Source organism: Leptodactylus fuscus, chromosome 5 (genome assembly GCF_031893055.1).
Source record: "Leptodactylus fuscus isolate aLepFus1 chromosome 5, aLepFus1.hap2, whole genome shotgun sequence".
Classification (NCBI taxonomy): domain Eukaryota; kingdom Metazoa; phylum Chordata; class Amphibia; order Anura; family Leptodactylidae; genus Leptodactylus; species Leptodactylus fuscus.
The window spans coordinates 187,477,943-187,486,929 of NC_134269.1; the positions used below are offsets into that span (position 1 = coordinate 187,477,943).

Genomic DNA, 8,987 nt, shown 5'->3' on the forward strand with positions numbered 1-8,987 from the left:
AAAAACAGTTCAGATAAAAGTCAAAATATGTAACCAAAAACACAGTATACTAAAATATGTACAAAAACCACAATTCTTCTAGAAAGGTTAGCTAAGGAGGAAGGGGGGGGGATTACTATAGGGTTCTGGCCTTATTCAATGCATCCTAGTATGTACAGGAGAGGACATGTTGTACACAATATAAATATTTAGCAAATGCTACAAAACTGAAGAAATTGGTTGGACAACGTCATTGCGACATAGCAGACTGTTGTCATGTTACATCACTAAGCAGCTTTATCCAAAAACATCCAGGATTGGGAACCTATGGAATATGGTTATAGGGAATGGACCGGGTACATCCAATGATCCCTGAGGTCAAAGAAGAAGAATGATCTTCTTGGAAGTAGAAGGAGTCACCGTTTGGCTGAAGTCACTCCAGTGAAGATTTAAGAGCATCAAGTCAACTAGTCCAAACCAAAAAGAGGGTGCAGAGTCTTTAGGTATAAATAACAAACACTTTGGGAATACTGCCAGTATATTCAGTCTGTTCTGTCTCCATGTTTTCTACTAAGATAATCTTGTCCTCCTTTTTGGGTTCTTCCTTGATCGGAGCTGCACAATGCAATTGTTGCTGTAGACTATTAAGACTTATATCCAGGTTATTAAAGGCGTGGAGCATAAAGACCCCTAGGATGATGATCAGGAATCCACAAACTGCACCGATTCCATCGAACGGAGACATAGACACCCATTCCTTAAAAAGGATTAGAGATGTAGTGATGACCACTGTGGTGAATAAGACGTAGTAGATGGGAAAGACCAAGGATGTATTAAAGATGTCCAGTGACTTGTTGAGGTAGTTCACCTGTGTGACCACTGAGATTATCAAGATGGGAATAAGAACCCATGGAAGAGGATTTTGGACAACTGGTAGACCTGTGATAAGACCCTTCACAGCGATACCCAAGCCTTTCACAGAGGACACTGAGAAGGCGCCCAGGAGAGAGCATATTGCCAGGTAGACAAGGATGTTAGCATGGCCATAACGAGGGGAAAGGATGAAGATCAGAATCAGGCAGCAGATGAACAGCATGCTGATATAGACAATGAAACCTAGAGGTTAACAAAGGCAAAAATTACCAATGTGTAAGCAAGCTGATAAGACAGTTTACAAAGACTTGTAGAGCAAGACCCCACAATCCAGCGCTGCATACCGAAACAATGCCACCTAAGTTACTGGCTAAATAATGCCATCATACATCTGCATGGTTGGGCACACCACATGGCCTCATCTTTGTAAGTGAGATGCAGGAGGCCTCAACATCAAGAGATCCATTCCATGTTTATGATCTGTGTGATATAGATTCTAACAATTGCCTCATACACGAGCCAATCTGTCTTTTCCCCACTTGCTATATTTTCCTGATTTTCGCCCCTCATACCTGGGTCTCTGAGCTTTGAGGTCATCTCTTGTAATGTAGTCACTTCTTGTTCTTCTGGGGCGTGTATGACCAGAACAGTGCTTCCCAACACACTGAGTGCACACCCCAACTTCCCCAAGAGGTTCAGCCTTTCACCCAACAGGTAAGAGGACATCACAGCACTAAAGAAAAAGTTGGGTTAGTCAAAAGAAGGTCTGAACTTGGGTTACCCAAATACATGGCTGGCAGTTACACATAATAAAATAGGACCCTCATAGCATCTTTAATGTGTTAATCTTAGCATTTCCGTGGTTTGATAGACTGTATGTACATGGTCATTCGATGTAAGACATTACCTTATCAGGACACTGAGGGCTCCAAGTGGAGTGACAATCGTGGCCGGCGCAAAAGCATATGCAGCAAAGTTGGCAGCTTCTCCACCTCCCACTGTAATATTACATTAGAAATAAATTAAATACAAAATGTTTTAAAAAAAAAGGCTAAAAAAAGCTAATTTAAATAATGTAAATTAATTAGAAATATTAAGTCACCTAGAAGTAATAAAGGACAGCATTACTACTAAATAACTATGGGAAGAATATGCAAAATTTGCAATTTGCATATTCTTCCCATGGTTCCTTGCGAAGTGGAGTGCTAAAGGCTTAATAAATCTCCACACACACACACCTATATGGTGGTCTCTCCCTAAGGAGTGACAATATCCTCTTAACCCTTACTAAATAACTAGCCTTTTTGGCGTACTGGAGGAGGTGTGGCAGCACCATGTTCGCAATTTCCTCCGCAAATGTTTATTTTATGCCAGGAACGCCATCGCCCTGCGGTGGATGGCCACAAAATCTCCGTCGATATCCCAATGGCGGAAGTTGGTTAATTCAGTTCTTCCATTTAACTAAATTATATACAAAGGGAGGGGTTGTCCACAGAAATGTAATAAGGTATGGGGAGCATGGTGCAATTCCCCTGAACCCCAATACTCTGCTCCCTCATTGTGATCGGTGCTGGACGCCTTTACATCCTGAGGAATGACATCTGCTGGGAAGGTCCACGGCCCCTTGCGCCGTATGTTGTGCGACTATTGACGCTATTGTATTTTGTGCTTTATTGTGCTGTCGATATGGAGGGTGTGTTTGGATCGGGATTGAGTAGCGATGTGGCATGTCCTTACTTGTTAATGGTTTTTTTGCTTATACTACTTTACTGTAGAATAATTTTAATTTGCAGTTACAAGTTAAGGCCTTTTAGCTTCATCCTAGTAAACATCCAATATTGGAACTTTATTTTATGGTTTCCCTCCCAAAGACATACTGATAGGGAATTTAGATTGTGAGCATCTTATGGGACAGCGAGTGGTCACAATAGCTATAAAGCGCTGCGGAATATGACAGCGCTATATAAGTGTGCAAGACTCAGGAATCCCTAAAGCTGAGTTCACACTGAGTTTTTGGGTCAGATATTTGGTCAGGAATCAGACTCAAAATCAGCCTCCAAAAAAAGCCTCCCAATAGAATTCTAATGCATATCAAAGCAGATCCCTCCTCTGACCAAATTTAACTCACTTGTAAGAAGTCCAGCCCACCACAACCAATCTTTCAAGTATCCGTGTCCACCAGCACCTAGAAATAAAAAAAAAAAAAAAAGTTAAAAATATATATATATATATATATATATATATATATATATATATATATATATATATATATATATATAAAATGTTTTATTTAAAATATTCTATTTATTTTAGGCTACTGTGTTTGGTGTGGGAAACACAATACATGTTACAATCGTAGTTCAGCCAAGTTGCAGTTGTCCTGGGAAATGCCATCACTGTTAGATCTGTGGGGGTCTGACAGCCAGGACCCCAGCAGAACACTGGTACTGAGGCAGTGCAGGAGAGCCACCCTGTTCACTTGCCATATAAATTGTAGCAGCGAGCATAGATACATGGGCTTCAATGGGGCAGTGCTGCAGTAAGGACACTCACTGCTACAGGTCATATATGAAATATAAAAAGTTTTTGAGAGTCTTCAGTAGTTGATACCTTTTTTAATGGCTAACTAAAAACTACAGATTGCAAGCTTTCAAGGCTGAGAAAGAGGACTAGAGCCTTGAAAGCTTGCAATCTGTCATTATTTTTAGTTAGCCATTAAAAAAGGTATCAACTACTGAAGACTCTCAAAAACTTTTTATATTTCATATCTACTGGTTAACACGGTACAAAAATATTTTTCCTTATACAGGTCATATGGTGATTGAGCGATGCGATGCTCCCACGCTGCCTCGGTATCGGTGATTTTCAGGAGTCCTGGTTGTCGGCCCCCTGCAGATCTAATATTGATGGCCTAGCCTGAGAATTTTAGAAACCAATAACCCCTTTAAATATTATATTTCATAAATCTTCCTGTATTAATTCAGGATGAGACTACAAAGGTTATTTCTGGTGTCTGTTACCTTGGAGACACCTTTGCATGGGAGGTGCGGGCACAGAAGACAAGATAAAAGGTTAATATATACATTTCATTTTTTGGAGCCAAGATGGACATGGCACATTTCAACATTAGTCCATTTATTACTGAGCCCGCTGAACCCAGCTTTCCATACCTGCACGTATACGCCCCCGCTCTGACAGATGAAGAAGACCCTTCTTCTTGAGGATAACACTGCTCCCAATGAGCATGCTGGAGAACACTGCCAGTGCCAATCCGATAAGAAAATCGTGGTCATTAGACTTCACAGTAGGGGGTGAACTTGCATTAAGAGTCAAGTTCTGAGAAATGGAGATGGAGGAGTCAACTTCGCCTAAAATCTGGCAGATCACTGGGCGTGAGGAGCAGGTCAGTGTGACCAATGTCCCTATGGAGAAAGCATCAATCCTATTAATATGTGGCGTGGTGTACAATACATTCAGAGATCCTATAGTACATGTCATATCAAGCTCAGGAGAGCAGTGTAAGGCAGGATTCCCTGGTGGGATTTTCCCCATGACCCACTACTTTGCTGCATAGATCTTCAGTTCAGAGAATCTCCAGGAATATCTACAAGTAGAGGTTATGGACATCTGCAGGGTTAGTGGCCCTATAAACAAAAAGACCTCAATGTGGCGGTTCTGCACATAATGAAATACACTCCCTGGGGTTGGGGATTCCTCCAGGTGAATGGAGTCAATTGGGATAAGAAAAGAAGTAGAAGTAGAACAATGGAGTCGGAAGAAAGAACAAATACCCAATTCTATCCAGTAAAGGGAAATGTTCGTTGTTGTACCGTGTTAGCCAGTGGGTTGGAAATATAAAAAAAACACGAAAACTTGGTAATCTTCAGTAGTTGATACCTTTTTAATGGCTAACTCATAATGATGACAAATGGCTAACGTTTCGAAGCGCAAGGCTCCTTTGTCAAAGCAAATTTAAAAACATTTTTGAAGGATGCATATATATATATATATATATATATATATATATATACACAGAGCAGGCACAAAGGGTGTTAGATTTCAGGAGGAGGGGGGGGTTGTTAGTAGTTGGTGAGACAATGTAAGCAATTGGTGGAGACATTTGCTAGAGACAATGTGGTAATAGGTGGAGACAATATAAACACTTACAGGTCCTTGTCAGATCACACACTACTGTAAAAAGACATGAACCCCTGTGATGCATTAATCCCACACTCTAGTGTCCGAAACAATGTCATGAATTTATATTCATGTATGCGTCTTTCTCTCTTAGATCTGAAATTCCCTCTCAAAATCAGAATTTTCATGTCATTGGTAATGTTGTGGTCCCCCCTGCAAAAATGTTTTGACACGGGAAGGTCAGATCTTTGTTCTTTAATAGTATGGCGATGTGAGTTCATGCGCAGTCTAAGTTGCTGTCCGGTCTCTCCAACATACAGATTATCAGTGGAGCATTTGGTACACATAATTAAATACACTACATTGGATGTGCTGCAGGTGAAGGTACCTGGAATGTTATATTCCTTGTTCGAGTTTGGTATCTCTATCCTGTCAGTGGTCAGTATGTGGGGGCAGGTTTTGCACCTCTTATTCCCACATGGAAATGTTCCTGCGTTGGTTGGGGATGTTAGTGAGCTACTGACCATCATATTCCTGAGGTTTGGTGGCTGTCTATAGCACAGGAGAGGGGGGTCCGGAAATATGGATGTTAGACGGTTGTCTTTTTGTAGTAGTGGATGTAGTTTGCGTGTGATTCCTCTCAGCGTCTCCAGGTGGGGGTTATAAGTGACAACCAGGGGCACTCGGTTGTTCTCCTGTTTGGTATTGTATCTTAATAACTCCGATCTTGGTATCCTGGTGGCTCTGGTGATTTGGTTATCAATCGTTCTTGGATGGTAACCCTGCTTCAAGAATGTGTCTCTGAGGACTCCGAGGTGTTCTTCTCTATCTGCAGGGTTAGAGCATATGCGATGGTATCTGATGGCCTGGCTGTACACAATAGAGTTCTTTATGTGTTTCGGATGAAAGCTGTCCCATCCTAGGTAGGTTGGTCGGTCAATCGGCTTCCGATACAGTGATGTCTCAATTTTGTTGTCCTGTATCTTGATGACTGTGTCTAGGAAGTTTATTTCCGAGAAGGAGTGATTGAGCGTCAGGTTGATGGTGGGATGGAATTGGTTGAATAGTTCATGGAAGGTTTTCAGCTGTTGTTCAGACCCAGTCCAAATGATTAGGATATCGTCAATGAATCGGTAGTAGGCCAGGGGCCTAATGGTGCAGGTGGAGAGGAAGTCACTCTCAAGCTTGGCCATGAAGAGATTAGCGTACTGTGGCGCCATTTTGCTCCCCATTGCGGTGCCAGTCTGCTGTAGATAGATACAGTCACCAAAAGAAAAGTAATTGTGGGTGAGGATGAATTTCGTGAGTTTCACCACTGATTCAGCGCTCATACCTCGCTTTTCCATGAAAAACTGGCAGGCGTTTACACCATCCTGGTGTGGGATGTTGGAGTACAGGGATTCTACATCCATGGTGGCCAGGATGGTTCCATCTGGAAGGGGACCTATAGTGGATAGCTTATTTAATAGGTCTGTGGTGTCCTGAAGGTAGCTGGCTGTATCCTTCACTAGGGGTTTCAGAGTGCCCTCCACCCATCCAGAGATCTGTTCAGTGAGTGTCCCCACACATGAGATGATCGGTCTCCCTGGGTTCCCAGGTTTGTGTAGTTTAGGGAGCATATAAAAAGTTCCACCAATTACCACATTGTCTCTAGCAAATGTCTCCACCAATTGCTTACATTGTCTCACCAACTACTAACAACCCCCCCCTCCTCCTGAAATCTAACACCCTTTGTGCCTGCTCTGTGTATATATATATATATATATATATATATATATATATATATATATATATATATATGCATCCTTCAAAAATGTTTTTAAATTTGCTTTGACAAAGGAGCCTTGCGCTTCGAAACGTTAGCCATTTGTCATCATTATGAGTTAGCCATTAAAAAGGTATCAACTACTGAAGATTACCAAGTTTTCGTGTTTTTTTATATTTCCAATTCTATCCAGACATTGTAAATTCCTTGTGGAGATGAAGAGTATTTGGTAAAGCAAAGCACAGACGACTATGCCAAAGGATTTAGCAACTTTGTGGGATTTAATAAAATAAATTCTGATGAAAGATTTGAATTCCTTTTATACATCTGGCCATCACAATGTATTTTATATATTAAGTCCTAAAAAGTTCAAAAGTGCAAAGATTAAAAAACAAACAAACAAAAAAAAAAAAAACAGTATCCATTCAACCACAAACAGCTTGTAGCCAGAATGTAGATTGTATCTCAGACATTCAGGCTCAGGTTACCAGCTTTAGGAAATGACATCCCAAACACTTCCAGCAATGGGAACCCACCCGGCAAGTTCTCCCCAGCCAAGCGGCCTATTCCAGTGATGTCATCAAGTGTGCAGAGCAAGAGGAGTTAAGTCACAAAAAGTTGCAGAATTTAGTTGCTTTTGTAAGGGAATGATGTGATCAATATTCCTTGAATGGAAATGTAATGATGATAAAATAGATCACACACAGGATATCCCAGCGCATGCAGAGGAGACAAGATTACCATTAGACCCCGTTCCCACGGAGTAACACACCGCTCATTCTGACATGTAAACACGTGTCAGAGTGAGTGGTTCAAAACAGATCCCCTTGCCGTCAACGGGTGCCATCTTATGCTCACGACACATTAAAATCAATGGGTTAAAAGGCCTCCCATTGATTTCAATGTGTATCGCGCGCAAGACAGCGCTCAATGAAGTCAATGGGATCTGTTTTGAAGCACTCACTCTGACACGTGTTTACGTGTCAGAATGAGGGGCACAAGGGGAAAAATGATGGCTCAGTGGTTAGCACTGCAGCCTTGCAGCACTGGAGTCCTGGGTTCAAATCCAGCCAGGAACAACATCTGCAACGAGTTTGTATGTTCTCCCCGTGTTTGTGTGGATTTCCTCTCATTTTACAAAGACATACTTAAATGAATATAAAATATAAAGATGTATATTGTGATCCCTATATGGGGCTCATAGTCTACATTAAAAAAAAAAAAAAAATGAACGAGCTGCACGTTACTCCGTGGGAACGGGGCCTTAGGATCAACCACATTGCATTCAGCACTAGTAAAGGGGTTTCACACTTGTTCTTGGTGTCCAGTCTGTGCATTCTGCCGGGTTTCCATCTTCAGCCCTGGTGAAACTGGACAGGGGACAGAAACCCGGCGGTCAGCTTTAAAACCCATTCACTTGAATGTGTTTGTAAAGGTGACCATCCATGTCCGCCTGTAGCCTGTCCAGTTTCGCCAGGGCTGAAGATGGAAACCCGGCAGAATGCACACACTGGACACTGAGCACAGGTGTGAATGAAGCATAGGTCTTCCGTTATATAGCATTCTAGCATTGCTATGGCAGATATTTAGGGAATAAAAACAAACATAACTTTTTTTTTCCCCAAGTAGTATGCATTTTCGGAAAAAAAAAAAGTGTTACTGACCCTAAAATGCTCGATATGATTTAGATTTCCTGCAATATCTGGCTACAGCATTTTTTGCCCCAAAACCACATGCAAACACAGCATGAATAAAAGTAGAAAAATGACATTTTTTAGCAAAACCTTTTGTTACCAGCCTAAGGCCATACCCAGGTGATAGGGAGAACAAACTTTAATGCCACTTGCTCTGCCAGAGTCTTAAAGAAACCCTCCAAAGTTTTGCAAATGTCTCAGTAAGCACAAGAAGTAACAGATACAAAATGTTATACTAAATATGGATGACCTTGATAAGGATGGCAGCACTTTACTATAGAGGGTAAGGGTCTGCACTCACCATTGGCACAGCTGTGGTTGAATGGAGATGCCATGTCTCTATTAGTCAGGACACATGCCAGATCCTACACGCTCAGAATGGGACTAATTGTCTTCTCACCTGCAATGAGGTGGATGGTAACCAGGTCTGGTGTCAGCCTCCCCCTCCCCTTAAATAACTTGTACACACCTCTTGCTCCAGCAGTATCGCCCCTTTCCTCTTATCTTCCTGCACAGTTCTTAAGTGCAATCTCCTCTGC

At 41.7% G+C, this 8,987-nt stretch overlaps 1 protein-coding gene across 2 annotated transcripts; it reads right to left on the minus strand.

Moving 5' to 3' along the window:
- Positions 1–478: 478 nt before the first annotated feature.
- Positions 479–8,783, minus strand: NIPAL4 (NIPA like domain containing 4). 2 transcript variants are annotated; one of them, XM_075276396.1, is made up of 6 exons: positions 8,750–8,783; positions 4,023–4,274; positions 2,981–3,037; positions 1,760–1,850; positions 1,425–1,585; positions 479–1,095 (listed from the first exon to the last, which is right to left on the minus strand). In XM_075276396.1, exons 1-6 carry the CDS (start codon positions 8,781–8,783, stop codon positions 479–481), a joined length of 1,212 nt encoding a protein of 403 aa, XP_075132497.1. The 2 variants fall into 2 exon arrangements, with proteins under 2 accessions (XP_075132497.1, XP_075132496.1); XM_075276395.1 differs by lacking the exon at positions 8,750–8,783 and having other exon boundaries at positions 4,023–4,365.
- Between the last annotated feature and the right edge of the window lie 204 nt (positions 8,784–8,987).

Excerpts from the sequence above, each read along its gene's own strand:
- NIPAL4 (XM_075276395.1), bottom strand. The coding sequence starts at position 4,350 with ATGACATGTACTATAGGATCTCTGAATGTATTGTACACCACGCCACAT. Across the intron at positions 1,851-2,980 it reads GTGGGCTGGACTTCTTACAA|TGGGAGGTGGAGAAGCTGCC; the intron begins GTGAGTTAAATT and ends GTAATATTACAG. Across the intron at positions 1,586-1,759 it reads GCCCTCAGTGTCCTGATAAG|TGCTGTGATGTCCTCTTACC; the intron begins GTAATGTCTTAC and ends CTTTTTCTTTAG.